This window comes from Tamandua tetradactyla, chromosome 1, assembly GCF_023851605.1.
Source record: "Tamandua tetradactyla isolate mTamTet1 chromosome 1, mTamTet1.pri, whole genome shotgun sequence".
NCBI classification, from domain to species: Eukaryota; Metazoa; Chordata; class Mammalia; order Pilosa; family Myrmecophagidae; genus Tamandua; species Tamandua tetradactyla.
Genome location: NC_135327.1, coordinates 5,041,506 through 5,067,025, shown reverse-complemented (window position 1 = coordinate 5,067,025; position 25,520 = coordinate 5,041,506). Strand labels below are relative to the sequence as shown.

The 25,520-nt window shown below is 45.9% G+C and overlaps 1 protein-coding gene across 21 annotated transcripts in view; it reads right to left on the bottom strand.

The window, feature by feature from the left end:
- Positions 1-25,520, bottom strand: part of ZMYND8 (zinc finger MYND-type containing 8) — a 141,582-nt gene that overhangs the window by 59,573 nt on the left and 56,489 nt on the right. For 17 of the 21 annotated variants that reach the window (XM_077167651.1, XM_077167669.1, XM_077167680.1 and 14 more), the window contains 8 exons: positions 21,994-22,212; positions 19,026-19,139; positions 16,211-16,303; positions 15,001-15,088; positions 12,418-12,473; positions 9,311-9,388; positions 8,300-8,415; positions 2,727-3,208 (listed from right to left, as the gene is read on the bottom strand). In XM_077167651.1, the coding sequence (XP_077023766.1) occupies positions 2,727-3,208; positions 8,300-8,415; positions 9,311-9,388; positions 12,418-12,473; positions 15,001-15,088; positions 16,211-16,303; positions 19,026-19,139; positions 21,994-22,212 (1,246 nt within the window). The remainder of the gene's footprint in view (positions 1-2,726; positions 3,209-8,299; positions 8,416-9,310; positions 9,389-12,417; positions 12,474-15,000; positions 15,089-16,210; positions 16,304-19,025; positions 19,140-21,993; positions 22,213-25,520) is intronic. The other 4 variants (XM_077167697.1, XM_077167731.1, XM_077167596.1 and 1 more) reach the window with 1 other exon arrangement.

Sequence of the window (25,520 nt, the reverse complement as noted above, 5' to 3'; positions counted from 1 at the left end):
CCATGGTTATGGGGACAACTCATTATATATTCTGCTTCTCCCTCCACTAACTGCTATTACCGCTGCCAACAGCAGAGGGCAGTACAGTGCAGCGAAAAGAAAACAGGCCAAGGCTGAGGATTGCCTGTGGGAACACATGGGTGCCTCCCTCAGGAGCCCCCGGAAGGCTCCGTCTGCCTTCTGTAAATGGGAGAATGGCTCCATTTCTTCTAATTCTCTTAGTCTCATATGACAGGTCAGCAAACCACAACCCATGTACCAAGTCCAACCTGCCACTGGTCTTGTACAGCCTGAGATATAAGAATGGTTTTTAATATTTTTAAATGGTTGGGGGAAAAAAATCAAAAGAAGAATCAACATTTTAGGAAACATGCAAATTATACTAAATTCAAAATTCAGTGTCTTATCAATAAAGTTATACTGGAATTAAACATTTTCTAAAGGAAAAAAGTTATATTGGCGCACAGTCACTTACTGTCTTGTATCACTTTCGTGCTACAGAGACAGCACTGAATGGTGATGACAGTGGCAGGTATCCTAAAATATTTACCACCTGGCCCATTGCAGAAAAGGGGGCAACTGGGAAGATTAAAGTGATTTTGAATATCACCTCTTCCCTTTCTCAATAGCTGTGCAGCTCATGACTCGCAAATGACCCAGGCATCTACTTGAAAGGGAGTTGGCTATATTTTGGGAAAAAGACTTTTAGAGTCCCCTGAAACAGAGGCTCTGCTAATTTATCACCTAAATTTTGTCAGGAATTCTGATGTCATTTCTCCGTCTCCCTTTGTACTTGTTCTGATGTTCCTAGAAAACTATGTTTACTGAAATGTGGTGGGGAACCAATGGCAGTTCACAGACAAGAACACATTTTACCGGTTATGCATTCACTTCATGTCTATTAGGGAAAAAATACAGCATGCAATTTAAACACATGAGCTTATAGATTTTATCGCTTACAAAGAGGCTCAGTTGCAGACTGAATACTTAAGTATGTAATAAAATAGATGGTACTAAATATGACAAAAATCAGGCAGATGAAAGTTCAGGCCACAGTTATTTACAAGATTGCTGCCGAAGCCAAAAACTTTCTCAAACGCGTGCTCCCTACAGCAACCAACAAGCCGTACTCAGCGAGAGCCTGTGTGATCGTGACCATATTTTGTCACGTTGACTAAAACGGTATCATGTCACAGAATAAAAGAGAGGTTTTAGGACTGGTCAGAAAGCAAGAAGGCAAGAGGGAAACCTGTTCAGAAACTATGTACTAAGAAACAGACATCGTCTTTATTTCGAAGGACTGAAAGCCATCTGGATGTAACTAACTCTGTGCCCAGCCACAGCTGTCCCAGGAGCAGCTGGAAGCAGTGGTCAGAAGTAACCAAAGCAAGAACACAAATGACTGTGTCCCCTCTGCTTTACCGTCCCTGGGCATACTCCTGCTCCCTTGAAGAATGAATGCTTGCTCCTTCAAGAGTTCTTAAGAAAAGGGAGGGAGGAAAAAGGAACAAGGAAGGAAGGGGAAGGGAGGGGGGAAGGAAGGAAGGTCTCAGAACTGCAAGTCTCTCACGGTTAACGCTTCAGTCAGAAGTTTGTGTTTTATGTGGTCTCAGCTGACATCTACTAACTGGAGATTTTACCTTAAAAACGCACATCTCCCATTTCTCTCAAAAAATGCCAAGATCTGACAACTGTGAGTCCTTCGTGGCAACCGTGGGCCAGATAGAGATCAAAGATTGGGCTCGTGCCCCTTGCTTTACCAGACCCACCCCTCAAGCTTGATGGTCCCCCCAACCCAGTCAGGAGCCTGAGGGCTGGCTGGCCACCACCTCACCTTTCTTAGTTCCGAAGGGTCTCTGCACCCATCTCTCAAAGGTGGAAAGACAAAGAACTTTGCAGGCCATATATTTCAAGAAAAACAGGAGCCAACCCGTTTCCTTGTGCATATTGTATTTAACATGCAACTAGATTAGGTTTGCTACACGTAGAAAAAATTAGATGTTGGTCAACATTACTTTTCTTAGCCAGCATCCGTCATCTGCACGGCCTCTTCAATCTGTGTGGCACTGGACTGGCAATCACCATGAGACACAGTGTAGCAGTCAACACTTGGTGGCACTTAGTGTGGCCAGCACCATGCTCAGCCCTTTATGCATACTGATTCATTCAATCTGTGGGTCCTTTTCTTTTCCTCATGTTGCACAGAGAGGTAAAGTACCCTGCCTGAAGCCACACAGCTAGTGAGTGGAAGAGCTCAACCAGAGGCCACGCTGTGGCTCCAGCATCACACTCTTAACTCCTACTGAGTCTCAAAAGTAGCAGAGCTCTTAACACCAAGTCACCATAAGGCGCGGGGCAGCTCTGGACAGGGTGTCTTATTTTATTTTCACCTTGTACGCATCTCTAACATTTGAGTGTTGAGTGTGTGAATGTACGGCTTTGACAGGAAAATACTTTTCCCATTAAAACAGAATTCTTGGCATAAAAAAACTACAGAGGGAGGGGAAGCTGGTGAGATTCACCCAAGTGGCAGTGCCATTTGAGCATCTGAAGACTGGCCAGCCATCTCTGCCCAGTTGTAGGAACGAGCTCCGGCCTGCCCACTGGGGACTCGCTGAAGCCCTGCACCCCTGGAGCTGACGCCCCAAGCTTGCTCTGTGACCGCTCTGACGCGGGCCGCTGGGGGGTCCAGCAGGGGCCGGCGACCCTCGCCGCGGGGGGCTGACCTGTGCTCTTGTCGAGGAAGTCCATGGACTCCTCGCTGGCGCTGAAGTGGCTGGACGTGGTCTTTTTCTCGGCGTCCTGCTCCACGTCGGAGCCCGTGTGCACGGACGAGGTGGTGCTCATGGGGGAGCGCGGCATGTCTGACAGCGAGATCCTGCGCCCGGCGGCCCCGCTCAGCAGGGGCTTGCTCATCAGGATCTTGGGCGAGGCCGTCATGTCGAAGCTGAGCTTGACCTTCTCCTGCTTGTCGGCCTTGGCGGTGCCGGCCCCGGGGTTGGCGGGGTCCAGGAGCATCTGGTACTGGCTGTTGGGCGTGTAGGGAGTCCGGAACGGGGAGTAGTTAAAAACGCCGAACTTCCGGCGAATGTTCTCCACGTAGACCTCCATCTCCTGCATTGCGCTGTTGAAGATGCTTTTAGTCTTTTTCACAGAAAAAGGAATTTCTTTAGACATGAGGTAGCAATTGTTTATTGGAACCCAGGCCCTGGGAGGGCAAAAGAAGGGGGGAAAAAAAAAAAAAAAAAAGAGTTTAAGTCAGCTTCAGGAATTTCCGAGATGGTTTGTCTCTTAATGCAAAGCAAATCAGCCTAATATTTTCACCAAGATTCTTAAATACTTGTACACTCTGTCTTAAAGTGACCTGGTTCGGATGGGACATAAACGATCCACTTAACAGATACGCTCTGTCATAGTGACAGAACACAGGCAGCAAAACAGCTGAAACTTTAAGAAGTTAAAAGGCTCAAAAGACTTGTTCCTTCTAGTCCATTAAAAAGGTGCCTTTGGACTGTGATTAAAACCATCATAATTTAAAAAAAAAAAAAGCTGATGCCTTTTGCCTTGGGTTGGAGAGATGGAAAACGCCCTGCATTGTCAGTGCACCACCCAGCCTAAAAGAGAATCCATGCTTCCCCAGCTCTCACTCAGCCACACACAGACCTAAAGCACCTCCCTCTCCTTGGTATTCTCAAGGGGACCAGAAGAAAACGCCAGAAAACCTTAAGCCTAAATGTTTTGGAACGGGAGACAATTCACAGGAAAAACAAACAAAAGCAACCCCTTGGCCTAGGGCGGGCCCCTCCATCTCCCACTCTTGTCCTTCCATTTGCGACTTTCCCACACCCCAACACACCAACTCGCTCTGCAGCAGAGACCAAGAAAGCAAAAACGCCGCTGGCTGCCTTTACAAGAAGATGGTGCCAAAAACGCAGAAGGAAAGGAAGCCTTTGTCCCTCCCAAAACCGAAGACAAAGCTAAGGCTTTGAAAGCCAAGACGGCAGTACTGGAAGGCGTCCACAGCCACACACACAAAAAGGAGAGCCACGCTTCACCCCCAGGCACCAGCCGAAGACGCTGAGTCTCAGAAGACAACCCGAAGAGCGCCCCGGCTAAACCAGCCTGACCACCAGGCCGTCTCAAGTCCCCCAACCACCGAGGCAGCCATGGAGAAGAACGAAGACCACACACACGTGTTCCCTGTGGACGTCGAGGCCAACAAGCGCCAGATCAGACGGGCTGTGAAGATGCTACAGGCACTGACGCGGCAAGGCCAACACCGGTCAGGCCTGGCGTGGACAAGGAGGCGGACGTTCGCCTCAACCCTGACCATGGCGCTTTGGATGCTGCCAACGAAACTGGGCTCATAAACTGAGTCCAGCTGGCAAATCCTAAATATAAGTTTTTTGACCTTTAAAAAAAAAAGTGTCACTGGCTGCTTCCCTGGCACCAGCCACCAGGTGAGCACAGGCAGGAGATGGGAGCTCCTGCTGCAGGGCGTCCAGGACAAAACGTGTGATCACATACATTCCTTGGGGGTAGCTGGGAACCCGGTGGGAATGCGTGTTTCCAGGGAGGCTTGTTGGATTTTACAGACCATGAACTCCAGTCAGGCGTGAAGCAAAGGGGAGTAAATGTGGACTAGAGAAAACTCATGTCCAATCTAAGCAGCATCTTCTCAACGGCCATCAAAAGTGGCCATTCAGGAATCTGGGACCGACAGTGCCGGGTCATCCAATTATAGAAAGAGAAACAGAAAAGACGGATTTTATAAATATTAAATTTTACCCAGTTTTTTTGCTTGTTTGTTTTGTTTTCGCATGGGCAGGCACTGAGAATCGAACCCGGGTCTCCATCATGGCAGGAGAGAACTCTACCTGCTGAGCCACGATGGCCCACCCTCCCAAATTTTAACAGTTAGCATCTAATTCACTTTCTTTTCTTTCAAAGAAAATGATCCTGGGGAAAATGACAGCACAGTCATGGGGCAAAATTCAGAACACAGGCTGACATCTCCAGCTCATGGTGAGTGACACTTGACTACAGGACCAAAACTAATGCCCGACACATCTGACTGCTCCCTCTGGGTGCCTGAAATGACCAGCTTCTCGTTCGCTGCCCCTTGCGGTGGCTACTCCGGGTAGACATGAGAAACGACATCTCCAGCCAGACTGGAGGGCTGGGCGGGCGCCAAATGCCTTCAAGGCGACAGGGTCCCCAGCAGCACTCAGGAGCCCCAGCGGTCCTGGGGCCAGGGACCCCAACTTTTCGGAGCCAGCCTCAGCCCCTAGGCAGGAGTCAAACAAGAGGCCGTGAAGCCAGTGCAGGCACCGCTGGGGTTCTCAGTCCTGGGTCACTGTTATCAGGACGGTCGTTTTCCCGCACTGGGACTGTGTCACCCCCCCACCAAACACACACTCTCTCGCGTGATCTCGGGACCTTCACTGCACCCTCCCAGATTCTCAGGGGCCTCTGATGAGGCTGCTCAGTAAAAGTGTGTCTCTTCCCTAAAGCAGGCCCAGGAAAATATGTAAAGGGGGATGAAATTCACTTAACAAGGGAAAGCTTCTGGAGGGACCAGGCAGCATGAGGCTGAAGAGCTTCATTTCCAGGTCAGGCTGTCTGGTTCTCCCAGCTTGGCTGCCTCCAAGCTGTGCGGCCCTCGGCAAGGAACTAACCCTCTCTGGGCCTCAGTTTTCTTATGGGTAGAATGTGGATAACAAGCAGCTTCTATGCCACATGGTGTTGCAGAGATTAAACGAGCTAATAGGTAAAAAGCACTTAAATCTGAGCCCATGGATATAAGTACTCAGCTAAGGTTATACATGTATATATATATTTAAGTGCTTTTTACCTATTAGCTCGTTTAATCTCTGCAACACCATGTGGCATAGAATCTGCTTGTTATCCGCATTCTACTGCATATATGTGTGTGTGTATATATATATATATATATATATATACGTATGTATGTATGTTTAGTTCTGCAGGCACTTAAAACACTTCCTATGTTTTTAAAATAATATAATACGTATATACGCCTTTAAAATAAAAGAAACCGAAAGCAGAATCTTTCCAAGGATAAAGCATGCGATGAGGCTCCTCGTGCTTGCCCAGACCTGTACAAGGACCCCCAACCTCTCTCCCATCTGACCCTGCATCTCCTGCCCGGCTGCCCCGACTTCCTCCCGTGCGTGGCCAGGCTCTGCTTACACCCAGACTGGAGCTCCTGAGACAGGGCCGCGTGCACTCTGCCTCGCGTGGCCCCCCTTTAGCCTCCGCAGGATCCTGACCAGAGCAGGCTGCTGCTAACCCCTGCCCCATTCTGGGGAAACCCTGGAGTCCCTGGGAAGGAACAGACGCTGCCCCAGAATGAAGAACCTTTTAGGAGTGGCTTGGCTCACAGTCACCAGGGACTCGCCACCAGAAGCTCCCCAGGACATCCCTAGCATGCCAGTGCCTCATGACCCATCAGTGTGGGGCGCCCTTCACAGCCCCTCAGTGTGCTCCCCTCACCCAAAATGAGCCCAGCGGCTCAGAGCATCCACCATGTCGGGATAAAGACCCCGCAGACCTGGAGAGGGGTGTGGGAAAATCCGGGGGGCTGCCACACACCCGCCACCCGCCACCGCAGCAGCAAGGTCATCAGTATAACACCTGTTGCCTTCTCCTCCCAGACCCGCAGAAGGGGCGGGGCCTCCATCACAGCTCCACCCGGAAGCGCGGTGGGGCCGGGAAAGCGCTCCGGAGACCAGGCTCGCCAAGCGCGCGCAGGAACCACCTACCTCCGTGGGCCCGTGGCAGGTGGGAGCGAGAGGCCGGGCAGAGGGGGGCACAGCTGGGGGAGCAGAGTCCCCGACGCTAAGGGACCAGCAGTATTTGGTACACAGAGCAAAAGAGGTTTCCACCCGCCCCCCATTTCCTAAGTACATTCACACAGTGCCATTCCTAAATCAGATAAGACACAGACAATTAACACCTGCCGGCCCGAGAAAGAGGCAGGACAGGATGGCGTACCGCGTGGCGCTGATTCCCTGGCACCTGCAGCCCTGGCACCCTCTCTGACCGCGTCTCCCTCGTCCTCTCCTCCCACCGGTCCTCCTAATCTGGAATTATCTTGCCTGTTTATTACCAGCCCATTATTCGGCTGCCCCTTAGATGCAGCCTTACATCCTAAGCTGGGCTGGTCACCCAAAAACCTCGGCACCTAGCACACAGCCTGGGGCACACATACATACTCCTCCGAATAAAGGAATAAATGAGGAATTGGACGATTTCCAACAAAAGAGGTTAAAATCAAAGTGTAATAGGTCCTACCAAACCCAGTACCAACTCAACTAAATTTCTCTTTATCTACTGGCAATGGGTCACCAGAATTTCTAATAGTAATCCTTTACTATTTTTTGCAGGTAATTTTGCAGGTTACCTTGGAATTCATGCTTTTCTTTGATTTGCAAGATGACAGGTAAAACCAAACAAAAAGAACAGCATTTCAGATTCTAGTGTTTAAATTATAAACCACTGTATTTTCTGAGTATTTTGAACGTGTATGTGTATACACACACATTTAAGATTTTTAACATCTGCATTTTAAATATTCTCCCCTAACTCACATGGTTTTCTCTACCGCTTGGCAAGGCTTAAAAGCGTTTCTGCCTCATTTAATCATAACATAACTTGCTAAAATGGAACAAAGATATTAACCCCTGCTCATCTCTTCTACCTGTTGTTCCTGAGCACGCAGGGGGCTCCGCTCCAAAGAGACGTATTTTTAGCTGAAATAACTCCCTCTGCCATATGCAGAGGGAAAGGAGAAGGCAGACAGCCTGGGAGGGAAGGGCCACACCTGTCAAAATAGCACCCCCTTAGAACTTCCCTTTCTAGCTTCAGAGAAAAGGGACTAGGAGGAAACTACTCAGCACAGTGATAACCAATTCATTTACAGGCAATCTGGGAAAATAACTTCTGATCCCAGAAAGCATTTTGAAAAACCACTTCCATAAATTTAATTTACTCCAGAAAAATCCAGAAAAGAACAGCAGAACTTAATACAGCCACTGATACCATTTCAATACTGGTTTCAAAAATAGAACCACGAAAGCAAGATTCTTTTCCAATACACCTGAAAAACCTGAAGCCCAGGCATTAGATTTATCACAGACCAGAAAATTACATTTTAAATGGCTGGTTTCCTGGCAATAAACAAAGTAACAGTCACACCCTCTGCCCCTTTTGCATCCAGTGACAATGTCAAAACTCAGTTTAGGCTACGTGTCCAAAACCTGTTCTGAACTCCCACCTGTCGTGTTGTCCAAAGAAGCGGGCGTCCACCTGCCCATCTTTATCCCTCAGAGCTTTAGCAGGCCAGAATGGAAACCCCTTCAGTTTCGCCCACACCAAAGGATGCGGATTGCTCTAGGAAAAGAAAACACAAAATCCGGGGTTTGTATATGTGTGACAGCAAGGTGCAAGTGTAAAACAGGTGGAGGTGGGCAGACCGCAAACAGACAGGCAACGGCTTCCCAGACCAGTGTTTCCTAGATGCGTGGCCAATGCACTTGTGCAAAGCTGGGAGTGGGCTTGGATGGCGAGGCCAGCAGAACCGAGCTATGCCAAAGCCAGCTCTGAATGCCGGGCCCGCCACGGATTGCCAGGTGCCTCTCAGCAAGCGAGTCCACCCGTCAGGTCAACAAAGAGGCAACACCAAACCTTGCACTGACCTCAGGACGAAATGTGCATCCTGCCTAGCAAATAACAAGGGCTGGCACTGGCCACCTTTATTCTTTATCAGGGACAACTCGGGCATTTACTATTTTAATCGCCAATGGCAGCAAGAGAGGGAAATTACAAGACTGCAACTTTATGTGCAGTCTTGCCTCCGCCCTCTGATGCACACACCAGCAGTGTAACCCCAACTTCTACTTCTCTCTTCAGTTTGGAGAATGTAGATCCAAAGGGGGACAGTACGGTGACCTTCTGCCTCCCGAGAAAACAATCCAGGGAGGCCTTTCCAACCTCTTAAAGCAGACCCAGCATGATTTGTAAACGCCACGCTCATTTAATACTTGACCCATTATCCACTGTCTGCAGTGCTCGGCCGCAGGTCGCTGACCAGCTGCCCCCCTGGCACACACAGACCTTCAGCCTACAAGGTTTATCCTACCGGGATGACTTTCACTAAGCCGAAAGCTCAAGGGGAAAAAAATTATTTTAAAACATCACCTCAAGGCTCATCAAATAAGCCACCTGGTGAAGGCTGCCAAAGACATCGAGTTCAGAAAATGAAAGACTGAATGGAAATCCAACTTACACAAGGCTCACAAAACCAGTTATCTCGTTTTTGGCAAGCAGCTAGGTAACATTCTGGACATACTTCGATTTCATTCATCTGTAAAGCAAAAATACATTAGAAATAGATCATCCACAAGGCCTTCCATGCTGGAGGTCCTCAAGAAATGCCCGATGATTTGGACTGGCAAGATCAGCTCAACAAGTCCCACAGTGAGGAATGCTCTGGAGATGAATCTAACAATCTCTCACCATTCCCAGCTTCCACCCTAGTCCAAGCTGCCAATGTCCCCCGCACAGACCTGTGAAAGCCACCACAGACCCCCCCAACACGGCCCCCAGCTTCCACTCGTGCCCCTGCGTGGTTCATTTTCCACATGGCGGCCAGAGTCGTCTTTAACAAATACAAATCTCATCTCGTCCCTGCCCCACTATGTTCCCGAAGATTTCCCCTTACAGCCCTGGTTCTCCATCGGGGCAGTTCTGTGCCCACCCCACCCCTCACCCAGGGACAGCTGGTATCGCCTGGAGACGTCTTCACATGGCATGGCTGGGGGAAGGTGGGAGCTGTTATTGGCATCGAGTGAGTAGAGCCCAGATGTTGTCAAACACCCTACAATGCAAAGGACAGTCCCCGCAAACAAAGAAATATCCAGTCCAAACTGTCTACAGTGAGGCTGAGAAGCCCTGCACCATACTAACACCCAACCCACCCTCCCGGTCACCTGTGGCCCAGCCCTTCCCACCTGCTGGAGCGCATCATGTACCAGCTCCATCCCCCCACACCCCCCAGCCATCCCACTCGCTCTGGCACCACATGCCATGCTCAACTCTAATCACATGGCCCAGAGCAGCTCAGCAAATCCATTTACCCTGACAGCTATCTGAAAATTCTGTGACTTATTCAGGGGTTGACTTGCTTATTGCCCTTCCCTCTCTGGGAAGTCATTTCCCCTAGAGTCACACGAGCAGGCTCAGAGCTGAGAGTCCTGGACGCTTCCTTCTCATATCTGACTCCAGGCGCCACCATTTACTAGCTTTGTAACTTCAGGAAACATGGCTGTGGGTCTCTCCTTCCTCATCTACAGACTGGGGGCTATAGCAGACCTACGACACAGGATTATATAAAAATTAAGTGAGACAATCAATGCAAAGCCGTTCAGTGGCACGGTCATCAACGTATCAGCTAACACTTACTGAAGACCTAGAGTCCTGGGTCAGTCCATGCGCTGTTTGTGTACGGACTCATTTAATCCTCACACACACCCTATGGAGGAGAGCCTTCATCATGCCCATTTCACAGAGGGACAAAATGAGAACCCCAAAATCAAGTGACCTGCCCAAGCACAGCTAAGTGATAGGACCAGGACTGGACAGCCGGGCTCCAAAACCCATGCACTTCACCCTACAACTTGCTTGCTATTAGCTTCCCATCATCATCAGTCTTGTTTTTCTCTATAGTACCTGCCATCAGGCAAAGTCCTAGAAACACGGTAGGTGCTCAATTATTATTTACTACGACTAACTCAAGAGGTTGATGAATGAACCAACAAACAACCAGTGGGCCATCCTGCAGAGTGACTGGGACAGAGGTGGGGAAAGCCCTGGCTCAGGGCAGACCTGGCCCTGCAGCCCACAGAGCGGCAAAGTGTTATGAGCAGGTAGATTCTGGAATGCCAGACACAGAGCATCTGTGGGTGATCAACGCTCTCTCAGGGCAGCCCATGATTAAAAGCTGGGCCTTCACCTCTCAAACACAGGGAGGAAAACAGATGAATCCCCAAGAGGAAACTATTGGCCAGCTCAGTCACAGAAATCTCGGCACTGTCAATGAACATATCAGAACGGTCCAGCATCACTTATCATCACGGAAACGCTGGGGGGGTAAACAGACACACTTTTTTTTTAAATTAGAACTTCCAATATTGGAAAGGGCACAGAGAAATTACCATGTTCACCCCTCATCCCCCCAGGCTGCTGTTGCAAGCATTGCCACAGCTTTTCCAGTAGACAAACAGGCCACATCGGCCTGAATCCCCCTCTTCTGACCTGGTAACTACATTTCTAAAAATTATACTAAGAACAGGCGGGCCACAGTGGCTCAGCAGGCAGGGTTCTCGCCTGCCACACCGGAGACCCGGGTTCGATTCCCGGTGCCTGTCCATGCAAAAAAAAACACAATTACTCTAAGGAAAATAATCAGATGTGTCCTCATCAATGAGCAATGACACTCAACACCTCGTTATCGGTATGTTGATAAACTGTGTACTACCTAAATGAAAACAGAGAATTAATCATACAAATGGCCATGGACTATATGTAGCAATACCATGCAGCCATGAAGTTGGGTTCTTATATGTCTAATTACCCAGTAAAATATTCAGAATAAACTAAGTGGAAAAGTATATGATAATATTGTACATGTATATAAATATTTAGGAAAGGGCATATTCCTAGGAGCTCCCATGTTTTCTTTACACACACATGAATGAATGAATGAATGAATGAATGAGTGAACGGATGAAAGGAACAGCACAGACAGGCTGAAGGCTGTGATGTCTCTGTCACTCTGAGGTGGGCTCTATATAAGGAAGACCCCTCTCACACCATGTCCGCCTCCAGTCCCACCCCCACCACCAGCGACTTCTCTGGGCTCATACATCCAGGAGGTTAAGTCATCCAACAATCAAAACATGGGAATCTGTAAGAGGGACAGACTCTCGGGGACCCAAAAGCTCTCTGAGGAGAACAGCTGCGGCTCCTCCCACAAATAATGTCGCCATCCAAACCTGCTCTACAAAAGGTCTGTCATCCTACCAGTTGTGGGGCAAAGGTCAGGAATTCCTACCTCTACGGACCAATAAAACTTGTGCTGAGTTTGACAATGACTTAAGGATGAAAAATACAAATCATTTCCATCTCCTGTCGATCATGGCTAAAGTAAGTGCCTGTTTTATAACACACTCCTCTTTTTGCTTTTACTTTCCCTGCTGAGAGGGGGTGCTAGCTATGCCCCCAGGAGATTCCAAAATCACCACAGCTACCACCAGAGTCTGCAGAAGGAAATGTCAGCCCACCCAACCCCTCACTCTGGGTGCATTTAAACAGGACAGAGTGGGAAACACATACCTCATGTTCACAGATTTTGATGACTACTTTAGCTATTTGCGTCAACTTGTGATTTCCTGAGGGAATAAAAAAATAGGATTAATTCAAACGGAAGCACATTAACACTAGCCTTGGGAATGCAGCTCCACTAACATCCTTTCAACTTGCTTTCCCCCAGGATTAAGCTTTTAAAGGCTAAAATACAGAAGTTGTTAGTTTCTAATATGAATTCAAACTGTCTCATTCTCCCATGAAAATCAACCAATCTTTGGCACATCAATGACGTCTCTCAAACTAAGCACTTTGTGTGGGTTTCCCAAGAATTCATGGATTCATATTTGAAAAATGCTTTCATATCCTAAAGGCTCAATTCATGGAAAAGAGCCTTATTCTGCATTTTGTCCCAGGGGTGTAAGGGGTGGGGAGAGAAGACATTTGAGCCGTCCTGATGTGCCCAGTGTCAATTCCTCAAGAAGCCAACTGAGGAAGCAGGTATGAATGCTCCCATTGATTGAAGAATAAGCCACAGGGGTCATCGCTTACGTGAGACCCCTTAGATACTGAGCTGAGGCTCTGGCCCCAAGTCTATCTCTTAAATCCCTCACCTATGCCCTAAATCAGAGGAAAGATAATCAAGAAGCATGTTTTCTTCAGTCCTTATAGTATTTTAGGAAATTGTACGTGTGTTCACCAAAAGATTTTACATAAATGCACACACAACACACACCTAGATTCCTGGCTTGCCTTGAAAAATCAGGAGATCTGCTCACTCTGCGTCTCTCAAAGCACTGGGGCTGCATCTTCAAACCTGGAGGGAGCGCCCTGCCCTCTGTTGTGCCCGGCACCCCCCAGACCAGGGTCATCCCGGCATGTGCTGTTGCTTTGCTTCCACCTGGCCTGACTCACTGGTTTGTATGACCCAGTGGGCCTTTCTGTGTATCGGAGGCTCTAACCCTACACGAATTCTCACTGCCTAGTGCCTCTCTTTCTCCCCTCCCTCCACTCCTGGTCCCACTACTTAGTTCATAATACAACAGACATGCTTGAAGCAGACAACCATCCGCTCATACACATTCCCCTTAAACTCTAGTTAACAGCCGACCACAGTTCCAGAGGATGCAGAGAACAAGGTATGGCGTCTGCCAATAAAGAGCTTCCATCCTGCTGAGAAACTCAAACAAACAAAACAACACCATCCAGAAGATGTGCTCAGTGCTGCCATGGAAAGGTGCAGGGTACTCTGAGAGCTCCAAACAAGGACACCTGGTATGGTCTGGGAACATCAAGGAAAGTTTCTCAGAGGACTGAGAGGCTAAGACCAAAGGACATGTTTATCCAGGCAAAGAGAGGAAAAGGGGGTCCCTCAGAGGGGACGGCACACAAGAGGACCGTGGGGTGAAGGCAGCACGCTGGGGCAGGGCACTGACGGGTCTACCTGGCCAGACGGTGGGGCTGGAGGCGGGACAAAGGATGCCTAGAGGAGAGATCATAACAGAAAACTTCCTCCATCCTGCCCAGAAGGCTGACTCTTCTAGCCCATGAAAACACAACTGACAAGACCTGCACCCAGAACACAAAGAACTCAATATAAACAACTCAACAGTAAAAGCACAGCCGAATTTTTAAAAAGGGCAAAATACCTGAATTTACATTTCAAAGAAGATCTACAAGTGGCTAATAGCACATGAAAAAATTATTAGGCATCAGGGAAATGCAAATTAAAACTACCATGACATACTATTTCACACCTGCAAGGATGGCTAAAATTTAAAACATGGACAATAGCAAGTGTTGACAAGGATGTGAAACAACTGAAATGATACAACCACTTCGAGGGGAAAAAAAGGCAAAAATTTTGCCATGATTCTGCAGTCCATTGTAGAAGAGAAATGAACACACATGTCCACACACACACTTGTGCAAAAGTGTCCACAGCAGCTTTAGTCATAATAGCTGAAAGCTAGAAACAATCTAAATGCTCATCAATACGTGAATAAACAAATTGTTTTGCTGCTCAACCAAAAAAAGGAACTACTGATACATGTCATGGATGAATCCCAAAAATAATTACACTAAGAGAAAGCAGCCAAACCAAAAAAAAAAGGGGGGGGGGGGATGTGCATCCTCTCTGATTCCACTTGCATGAAATTCTAGAATATGAAAAACAAATCTACAGTGCCAGAAAACTGGAGAATAGTTTACTGGAAAGGGACACATGGAAGCAAAATGGGTTGATGGAATGATCGATCTCCTATTTGGGGTGGTGGTGGCTATACATTTGTCAGATTCATCAGATGTACACTTAAAATGGGTGCATTTTATTGTAAGTAAACTGCACATCCGTTAAAAGAAACTGGTTTTTTAAATCACAGTAAGAAGCAACAGCACTACAACAACGTGTGAGCCACCCCGGGTATCAGCTCATACCTTACAAGGCACATAACCACTGCCCCCGTCTTCCCCAGTTAACAAGGCAGCAACCTAAACGCAAGATTTCTCAATCATTGGCCCAGGTGTCCCCATCAGAAGCCTAAGCGTGTAAGAAAGGCAGAACAACGTGCGATACGCACTCTTCTCTTTTCTGGCAGCCAGTTCAACACTCACCCCCATTGTAAATGATGCAGTTGTGCAAAATCCACTTTGCATCAGCCAGGAAGGCTTCTGTGCAGCCATACATTTTCTTTTTGGCGTTCTGGGAGGAAAACGATGGAGCATAATCACCACTGAGTCTGTGCAAGTCACAGCCAAACACACCTGAAGCCCCACATCACTTTCTTGGCAGTCATTTGCCAAATTAATGTACTTTTACTCATTTTCCAAGATGCTATTATTTTTTAATTCTATAACCTTATAAAACACATTCATTAAATGCATTACACTGACTTGAATTTTCCCATCTCCAATTAACCAGGATACTTCATCAATTTATATATTGCTTATTATTCATCAATTCAATAAAGTAATTATCCTCATCTCCATTTCAGAGATGGGGAAACTAAGGTTCAGTCATGTCAAGGAACTTATCCAAAGTTCCAAAGCTATGAAGTTATGAAGACAGGATTCTAACCCTGTCTCGTTCGAAAGCCTCCACCTTTTCGCCACGCCACAAGAGTCTGGGCGATTTTCCGGTACGGGTTGGAATTACTGTTTGTGGCTGTTGGTGCAGCCAATATGAAGTCATATTTCCTCACCATAGGTGTTTTTCATTACCTGTATCTTAATGCTAAGTTTAAAACTCCACACGCAGGGTGATGGGCACAACCTACAGTGTTACCAGGGTAATTTTCAGCAGGGAATTTTAGCATGAACTTTTAAAAACACCTTTGGGCATTAAAGAAATATCCTTCTCAGTAGAAGAGTAAGTCAAGTTTTAAGAAGCCACTTTATTTCTCATTGAAGGCTTCCCGGACACTTAATTTTCTCTTCTTCCTTTCTGTTGCTCTCATTAGCGCCTCCAAACAAAAGGAAAGAGGAGGTAAGGCTCAAATCAATCAAATTGCCAGTTCTTAGGAGCTACCGCTTTTTCAGGTAAAAAGCTGGAATCACACACACAGCTAATATTTGAAGCTAGATCAGTAGGTTTCAACACTCCATGCCAATATGGAAGAATGCTACCGAGGAGACAAGTAAGGCAATCAAGAATCCTTCCATCCAAATAAAGCCAGAGCAGAAAACTGGAAACAGTAAAAGCGTGTTTGTTTTGAAAAATGGAGAGAAATTGTCTAACTTGGGGTGAAGCCAGGAAGTGAGGGGATCAGCCTGTCATGGCGAGCCCTGTGGGCTACACCCGGGAGGGTCTCTGAAGGCGGCCAACCTTTTCCAAAGTGCAGAGGTCCATGGGATGGAAGATGTACTCTGCATAGTCAGGGTGCTGCTCCAGAGGAACAGGCTTCTGGAACGCGTCTGTCTGCAAGAAAAAAAGAGATAAGCGCGCACAGACGCACGCCTGTCACTGGGAGGGGAGGCCAAGCTCGAACACCTACAGAGAGTTTTTAACATGGAGACAGGCTTTCAGGTAATATGGCCCTAAGGGTTCCACCGAGGGTGACCCTGGAGCCCTCCAGAAGGTCTGCCTTCTAATTCTGCCTGTCAGTGATAACCACGCGCCCTGTAACGCTTTGGTTTTGTCATTTGTCCTGCTTTCAGCATAAATCGGCTAACAGATCCTGTCCTCTCTATCAGACTGACAGGAGCCACACCCAGACAGTCAGGTAAGACCTGAACGTCAAAGGACGTTTGTCTGCCCACTGCCATGCCCACAGCCCACACTGCTGGAAGTGACACACCTGGGGCGGTTCCCTTGGACGCCAACAGGTATTTACGTGTGGGGAAAATTTTGTGGGATTTTGTTCCTCCTTTGAGAGGCCAAATTATCTTCAAAACAGAGTCTTCTATAAGTTTTTCATCTTGATCCAGTTTCTTAAGATGTACTTGAACCAGCCCAGAATGTTAATGGCTAGTGTTTACTTATAAATTAAAACACCTGTAAGCTTCAGCTAGCTATTGTTATTTCCCACAGCTTGCCAAACCCCAACCAAAACCCTTCCTGCCAACCCTAAAGAACACCTGGGGCTCTATCTGAGACTCTACAAAGGCTCCACGCACTGTGATTACTTTCTAGAAACCTATCACCTCCAATGGATCCCTGGTCCAGATAGGTCCTGAAACCTGGAGGGCCCAGCCTCTCCAGAACATCAGCTAGTTTCATCCCCCTACCCCATATTACTGACAGCCCTTTCCAACAGGGGCGTAGCCCAAATACCCCTAAAGAGTGGAGAAGGGTCCAAGGAGAAGGAAGAAAGGAGTTATAACAGACAAAACAGGCTTTAACAAATGAGTCTGACTGCTCAATCATTATACTGATATTTCTTTTAGTCTCTAGTATCTTGGAACAGCTAGAAGGAAAAAACTAAAATTGTCGACCTATGACATACCAAACTCTGACATCTATTCTATAACTATGTGTTACAATGTACTTTGAAATTTATTGCTTTTATATATATATTTCAAAATAAAAAAAAAATGTTAAAAAGTGTCTTAAATCAGTAACTTTCTGCCCTGCCTGAACAACAAACAATTAACATGAGAAACTGACATCTTCAGTTTTTCTTTGTAATTTAGATTGCTACAGGACTGACAACTCTATAAGAATCGACTTTTCTTGTAACTCGTTTTCCGTAGATACAATTTTCAGGCTCTGAAAAGCAGTTAATAATTCTTGTCTCACAACATTAAAATCACTCCACAGCAAAAAATAATTTACCAAACTGAAGTAAATTTTCTTTGAGATTTGATTTGATTGAGACTATTTTATTAAGGAAACCCTCAGCTTCCCAACTGGCATGCTCTGAATTTTTTTCACCATAATGTTAAATGCTGGAAAGGAATCTCAAAACAAAAGCATGTGGTTATTGTCTTAAAGGAATTAAACCACACTAACCACTAAAAACCTGAGATTCCACAAATCTGCACAGTCACCTGGCTCGAGAGCAAATTTTGAAGAATTTTACAAAGGGCCACTTCGAGGTGGTACCACTGCACAGAACGGAAAAGAGCTCTGCACGCTCAAGTTTCTTTAAGGTTCAGTTTTGGGAAAATGTCATAATATCTTTTCTGCTTTCACATGCAAATTTTCTGCAAGGAACACAGTTCATATGTCAAATCTCATTTCCAAATTGAAGGAATTGACCAAAGCTCCCCTATGTGTTCACTGGCTGAGTCTCCCTGGAAAACTGAGTTATAAGGAAACCAAGTCGTGCTGCCCAGCTCTTTCCTCAAAATGGAATTTTACCAACTCCTGTGGAAGGACCCAAAGCGCCTTCCGACAGGGCATGAGGCTCTACCTTAGAACCAATCAGAATTGGAAACTTTCTACCATATACTATTTCCTATTAAAACCCTTTCAATGTTTTTGTTTTATTTTTCTGTTGTCTTTTTATTTCTTTTTCTGAATTGATGCAAATGTTCTAATAAATGATCATGATGATGAATATGCAATTATGTGATGATATTGTGAATAACTGATTATATATGTAGAACGGAATGAGCACATATTTAGAATGTTTGTGTTTCTTTCTTGTAATTTTTTTTAATAAATAAAAAATTTTTTAAAAAACCCTTTCGAAATGTTAAAATAAATTTAGAGTGAAATGCTGGTGATCGGTAAGGCGGAGCGGTGGGGGGTACGGTAGGTATGAATTTTTTTTCTGTTTTCTTTTTATTTCTTTTTCTGAATTGGTGCAAACATTCCAAGAAATCATCATGATAATGAATATGCAACTACGTGATGATATTGTGAATTACTGATTATATAGGTAGAACAGAATGATCAAAAGTTACGAATGTTTGCGTTTGTTTGGTGTTTTTCGGTACTTTAAAAAAATTTTTTTAATTAATTTAAAAAATATATCAAAACCCTTCCGATGTAGAAACCACTCATTTTTTAAAATTAACTGCCCACCATTTAACTTATGCCTAAATTAGAAATATTAGAATTCAGCTACACAACAAGGCAAACGTGAACAGAGATATCTGAAAAAAGAAGCCTACGAAGAATCAGAAAGTACACGGACCAGACCAAAGGGCACTATTTCCACTGGCGCTGGTACCAAGAGGAAGGTTCTCCTTACCCCTGGCTGCTTCATTTTCTGAATGGCGAACTTGAGCAGGTATGACAACTGTTCAATGGTGAGCATCGTCATGGCTTTGCTTTGGGTCTCGATGCACTCCGCGACCGTAATTTTCTACAAGTCAAAGTTACACAAGAGAACAGTTAGAAAAAATATTACCATCCCCGTACTTATTTCCCCTTCCTTCTCTTCGTCCAATGTGCTCATACAGAAAGGAAATTCCATCTAAGCGAAACTAGCTGTCCCACGTGGCAAGGACGCCTGTGCTCGTGGACCCGCAGGCAGGACACAGCTCGTGAGGAGGTGTCTCCAGCTCGTGGAGATGATGATGAAGCGTGTGGAGAGGAAGGGACCTGAAGAGTTCTTACTGGTACAAAGCATCTCAAGAGCAGGATGGAAAAAGAAAGGCAGCTGGTGGTCTGGGAACGATCTCAGAGGGATACGGTCACTGATCAACCAGGCATCTCGATCCTCTTAAGAGTTCTGGGCTTTCCAGAAACTGACAATAGAAAACTCAGTGATGTCACTGATGGAAACGAGTCTTCCCTGCAGAAAAACCCAAAGGACAGCAGTAGATCAAAAATAAAAATGACTTCAGTCTCCGTCACGTTTCTGTAAAACCATCTGGGACGCTCGCACACAGGTAAGGGGCACTCTGCCATCTCCCTGAGTAATAAGTGTCAGTTCATAAAGGAAATTCCCGTCCAAGAAGAGAGCCAGAGGTGGCTGAAATGTCTCAAACCGGATTCACCTATGTAACTCCACCATGTATCTCAGAGCTTCAGAACCCTGATCCAGCAACCACAAAAATAGTGAATTCTGACAATTTCAGAAAATACTCTTGAACCATCGGTGCAGGGAAAGCTGAGAAAAGTTTTCTCCAATTCATTTAGATTCGGTTCCCATCCTTCCTATGTCTGGGGCTTCCAGGTGTATGGGCTGTATCAAGGAAAAGGACGAAGGTTGTCGAGGAGTGACCCAACGGCTGAAAGCGGTACCCGGCACATACCTCACTGCTCGGCCTGCAGCATCTGCCCAGTCCAGGGCCGTACAATGACCCCTGGAAGAAATTCAGGCCCCCGAGTAGCCACAGAACCTGCCTGTTGAATACCACTTAGTCTCCAGGCAGCTATGGCAAGCACTTGGGTTGCCCACCCACCTGTCATTCAAGGCACCCCACCATCCTTCCTTGGGCTGGGGGTGCCTGGTTCCCACCAGCTGGACAAAAGAGCCAGGAAGCATTTTTCAAGTCTCTTCTGCAGGGGTCTCCTTGAGACCCAATCCTGACCAAAGAGTCCACGGGCCAGTCAGCTGGGGGCTGACAGGCAAGTCCTTCTCCTTGATAAAAAGAAATGAGAGGACAGATATACCTGCCTCTGGGAAGGGTTTCTGTCTAACCACACGTGATACCTGAGCCCACAGGGGACACACTGCCTCCACAGTGAGAACGAAAAGCTGCAAAAAGGCTGGGCTCTCATCAAGCTCAGGCCTGGCACTATCTCAGGCTTCTTTCTACCATGATGCTAACTGATAATAAAACCCTATAGTCCGGCCACCTTGTATCAGGAGCTGTTATTGTTTGCAGGACAAGCACCCTATCTAAACCGCTATCTTTCCTGCACAATCATTAAACAATCTGGAAGAGCTGGTCAAGGCAAAAGAAAATAGATGAAAGCTCCATTCCCACGCTAACTGGCTGAGTGACACTGGGCCCTGAAAAAAGGGGCATCACCAAGCAAAGCTTATCCCACACGTCTCTCCACCTAGAGAAATCTAAAGGGAACCAGTGGCCTTTTTTTTGTGCGATTTTAGATACAGAATTTCCAAGGACACCATTGAAACGTCATCATCACAATGACCTGACATCTTAACTTTTTTTCTCATTTTTCTCTCCTCTCTGCACAAAAGCTGTACTGTACGTGCTTTCCTACTGCTTCCTTATTTCCCGCCAGGTACATCTGGGAGAGCTTTCCATTTCATACATCAAACACTTCCACATTTGAGTTGCAATTCCAATTGATCTTTGAATCCAAGTGACATTCCACACTAAGTTATTCTGTAGTTGTTCTTATTTCCAGCATCTTGAGCAAAGCTCACATCTGAACCTCAGAATGGTGGAAGTCCTAGTATGGCTTAATGAAGAGTTCTTAGTGTTGGCTATAAATGGTCTATCCATGGTCTCGACTCAGCCAGGTGTGCTACCTGAGGGCTCAGCACCTGCAGCTCCTTCTGCCTGGAAGGTCTCCGCCAGATGGCTGCAAGGATCCCACCCCACCTCCTCCAGGTCCTTCTCGAATCTTCCTGAGGCCTCCTCTGCCTCTCCATTTGACACAGTGACCCTTGCGTCCCCTTGCATGCCTTCTTCCCCATCCTTGATTCATCTGCTCTAGAGCACTCATCTTCCAACGCACATTATTTGCTCTTTTCTCCCAAAAAAGGATGCAATTTATGTCTGTTTGGTCTTGTTTTTTCCCCACGGAATTATCCCTAGCACCGATAGGCACTCAACAAATACTTGTTGCATGAATGAAAGCATCAGCTGGCAATCACATGAAACACACAACCAAACTGGTCTTCCCAGCTTGGCTACTGATGATGAGTCAAAGACACAGCAGGGGACGACATCCAAGAAAGAGGAAAACAGCAAGGGATCTTTTTAAAAGATGTGAGCTGTTAAAGACCCCTAAGTGACTTCTGAAACAGTCACTACGGGAGAATCAGAGACCATTGCAGATCTCAACGTGATCCAAAGGCCCAAGCAGAAGTGAAAATAACACTCAGAGCAACTCTTTCTCAGAGCTGCATGGCTCCTGGCTGATGCTTGGTCCCAAAAACAGATGTACCAGATGGAAACAAAAGCTTTCTTTTCTCCCTACAGCTGGATAACCTCAAAAACGAAAAAAGAAAGGGAAGAATGAGAGAAGAGAGCAAACGCGGCAGGAAATGCATTCGTTCACCGGGAACTAACCTCACATTCAGGACAAAACCAGTCCCCCTCTGGTTCCGATGTCAGTCTCAGACACTTAGCGTGATAAACCCGGGGGCAGAGCTCACAGCAAAGGACCTGGCCTTCCCGATGACAGACCCAGCAGTAGAAATCATTCCGTCCGTCCTGCGGTACAACATCAACAGGGTCTGTGGTGAGTGGCTGCTTCATATAGTAAAACGGACCATGTCTTAGTTCTGACTGAAATGTAGGCAAGAGAGACAGGTTTGGTTTCAAAACAGATGTGCATTCTCAAAAGGAATTTGAACAAACACATTAACAATAGCAACAAAAGCAAACACAGCATTTCACAAATTTCATTAAAAAGCCAAGGGATCTTAGATGACGCTACTAAATACAGAGTCTGCGGGTCTTGGGAAGATCATTTTTTTTTCTTCTCCTTTAAGGGGCTGTGGGTTGAAATTTGGTATCAAGAGGTACCGGGCAGCCTAGCAGGACAGCACAAGTGCTACAACCCACAGCTCTGGCACCGGGTCTCTCTGGGTTCAAGTTTTAGCCCTACCGTTGACCTTAGGCAAGTCTCTCAACCTCTCGGCTTCAATTTTCTCATCTGTAAAACGGAGATGGCAATACCTAACTCCATGGGACTGGGATTGGGATTAAATGGGATGATATAACTAACGTATGCATTTCATGCAGTGCCACACTGACTGGTATTGCCAGTAAGGTTGAAAGAGCCCAATGTACGGATGTCCAAGTCTCCAATGCCAATAAAAGCCTGGCAGTTTGCCCTGGGCTTCCTCAAAGAGCAGGCACTGGGGATACATCAGCTGGATTTGCGTCACGGGAAAACAAAAGATCATCCCCTCTTAAAGTATATGCCGAAGTACTTGTGGGCCAACACCTCTCAAGGCTCGTGATATCCTTGCTTCTTGAAAATGGCAAGTCCTCATATCTGATGGGGGCCACAGAACCAACCGCGGTTCTGAGAAAGATGAGATGGCCACTTCACGGAAGCCAATCCAACCCCGCCTGCCTCAAAATGTCAGGAGAGTCTTGTTTCCCTAATGATGTATTCTAGGATCTAGCAAAACCACACTCGCAACACAGAAAACCATTCAGAAGAAACTCACTGAAAAAATGTCAATCAGAAACCAACAGGAACCCCCATTTAGGGAAAAAGCAAGAAACGGTCTAGGAACATGTGTCAAAAAAGTTCTGGTAGAATGATTTGAACAGTGAATAAAAACGTATTTGCAAAGTCCCCTTGAGGGAATGGTGAGAAAGGGGAAAAATTTAACTTTTCCATTTAGAGAATTCCTGATATTCTTGCATGGAGTGTGGACAACCAAAGCAATAGGCCAAGCCCTCGATCTTGGTGTTTGTTCATTTGAAACTTATCCCTGCAAAGGATAGGCTAAGTCTACTTAAAATTAGGCCTAAGAGTCACCCCCAAGAGAACCTCTTTTGTTGCTCAGATGTGGCCTCTCTCTCTCAGCCAACACGACAAGCAAACTCACTGCCCTCCCCCTCTTTACATGGGACATGACTCCCAGGGGTGTGGAGCTCCCTGGCAACATGGGACAGAAATCCTAGAATGAGCTGGGACTCAGCACCAAGGGATTGAGAAAAACCCTAGAACGAGTTGAGACTCAGCATCAAGGGATCGAGAAAACCTTCTTGACCGAAAGGGAGAAGAGAGAAATGAGACAAAATAAAGTGTCAGTGGCTGAGACATTTCAAACAGAGTCGAGAGGTTATTCTGGAGGTTATTCTTACACATTATACAGATATCACCTTTTTAGGTAAGGTATGTTGGAGAGGCTGGAGGGAACTGCCTGAAAAATGTAGAGCTGTGCTCCAATAGTCATGTTTCTTGAAGACGACTGTATAATGATACAGCTTTCACAATGTAACTGTGACTGTGAAAACATTATGTCTGATGCTCCTTTTATCTACAATATTGACAGATGAGTAAAAAATATGGACTAAAAATAAATAAATAATGGGGGAACAAATGTTAAATTGAGTAGATTGATATACTAGTGAACAATGAAAGGGACTGGTAAGGGGTATAGAAAAAAAAAATACGGGGAACAAAGGTTAATCTACTGGGTAGGTGGAAATACCAGTGGTCAATGAGAGGGAGGGTACGGTATGTATGAGTTTTTTCTTTTTATTTCTTTTTCTGGAGTGATGCAAATGTTCTAAAAAATGATGACTGTGATGAATATACTGCTCTGTGATGATATTGTGAGCCACTGACTACACACCACACAGCGAATGTTTGTATGTTAAGAATCTTCATGTTTGTATGTGGTTTGGTTTGATAATACAAAATAAATTTAAAGAAAAAAAAAGTTCTGGTAACTAGCGGTATTGAGAAAACTACTATCCCTCTCTGAACCTTGGTTCCTGGATGATACAACTATGGGTAACACTTCAGCAACAATACAGGACCTACTTCAGAATAAACCTCATTGTATGCAAGCTTCTTTTATGTCCTTCAATAAAACATCATGGTTTTCTCCATACCCATCACATACTGGTTAAATACTACATAAGTTTCATCAATACCGTGAATGGGAATGTCTTCCTAATTTATTTTCTAAACAGTTATTGTTGTTACATAGAGAAGCTGTTGGTTTGTTAACTGACTATTGACTGAAAATCATCCCTAAGTAAGGTTTCCAATACTTTTCTTTTTCTTTTTTTTTTTCTCATATTAACGGCTAGGACCTCCAAGATAATGTGAAAAAGCCTCCTAGATAACAGGCAATCATGTCTTGTTCCTCATTTTTATTATGAGGTTTTAATATTCTAAACATGCCTATTTCTTCAGTCCTTGAAAAAGATGCTTATTTAGCAAATTTGTGTTAACCAATCTTTCTAATCTTCCCTATTCTCACATTTACTAAGTAAACAGCAAGGACTCAAAAGAGTGATTGTGTTCATTCTTTAGCCCAGCTCTTTCCCTGTTTAAGTTCATCTTGTCTGTTTGCTTTCCACAGCATTACATCACTGTTACACAATTGCTTCCATGTTACACTGTATCAAGGGTTTCCTGATATATTTAGCACCATTGCAGCCCATTTCATTTTACCCTCAAGCCCACCCAGAGGGCTACTCAGGACAGACACAAGTTCTCTGTGCCAGGTGGGGAAATGAGGTGAAAACGACTTATCTGCCCTTAGCCCACAGCAAGGGCTGGAGGCCCGGTCTCCCAACACCCTCTCCCCAGCACCCCAGATGAGATGCAATGTGACGCAGGAGAGATTCTGATGATTTGGGTGAAACCCTCAGAGAATATTCTCTGTAGTTCAAGATAAGTCCCGTTTTATGCAAAAAGCTGGGGGGAAAGTAGCAAGAGTGCTAGAAACCTAACAGAAGGTGACGAAGAGGTAACAGCATGCAAGGCAGGGGTTCTCAGACAGACGTTTGCACACCAACATTCACAACAACCGAGAGATGGAAACAGCCCATCAGTGCACCAGTGGCCGAATAAGCTGCGGTTTTTACATACGATGGAATCTTATGCAGCTGTAACA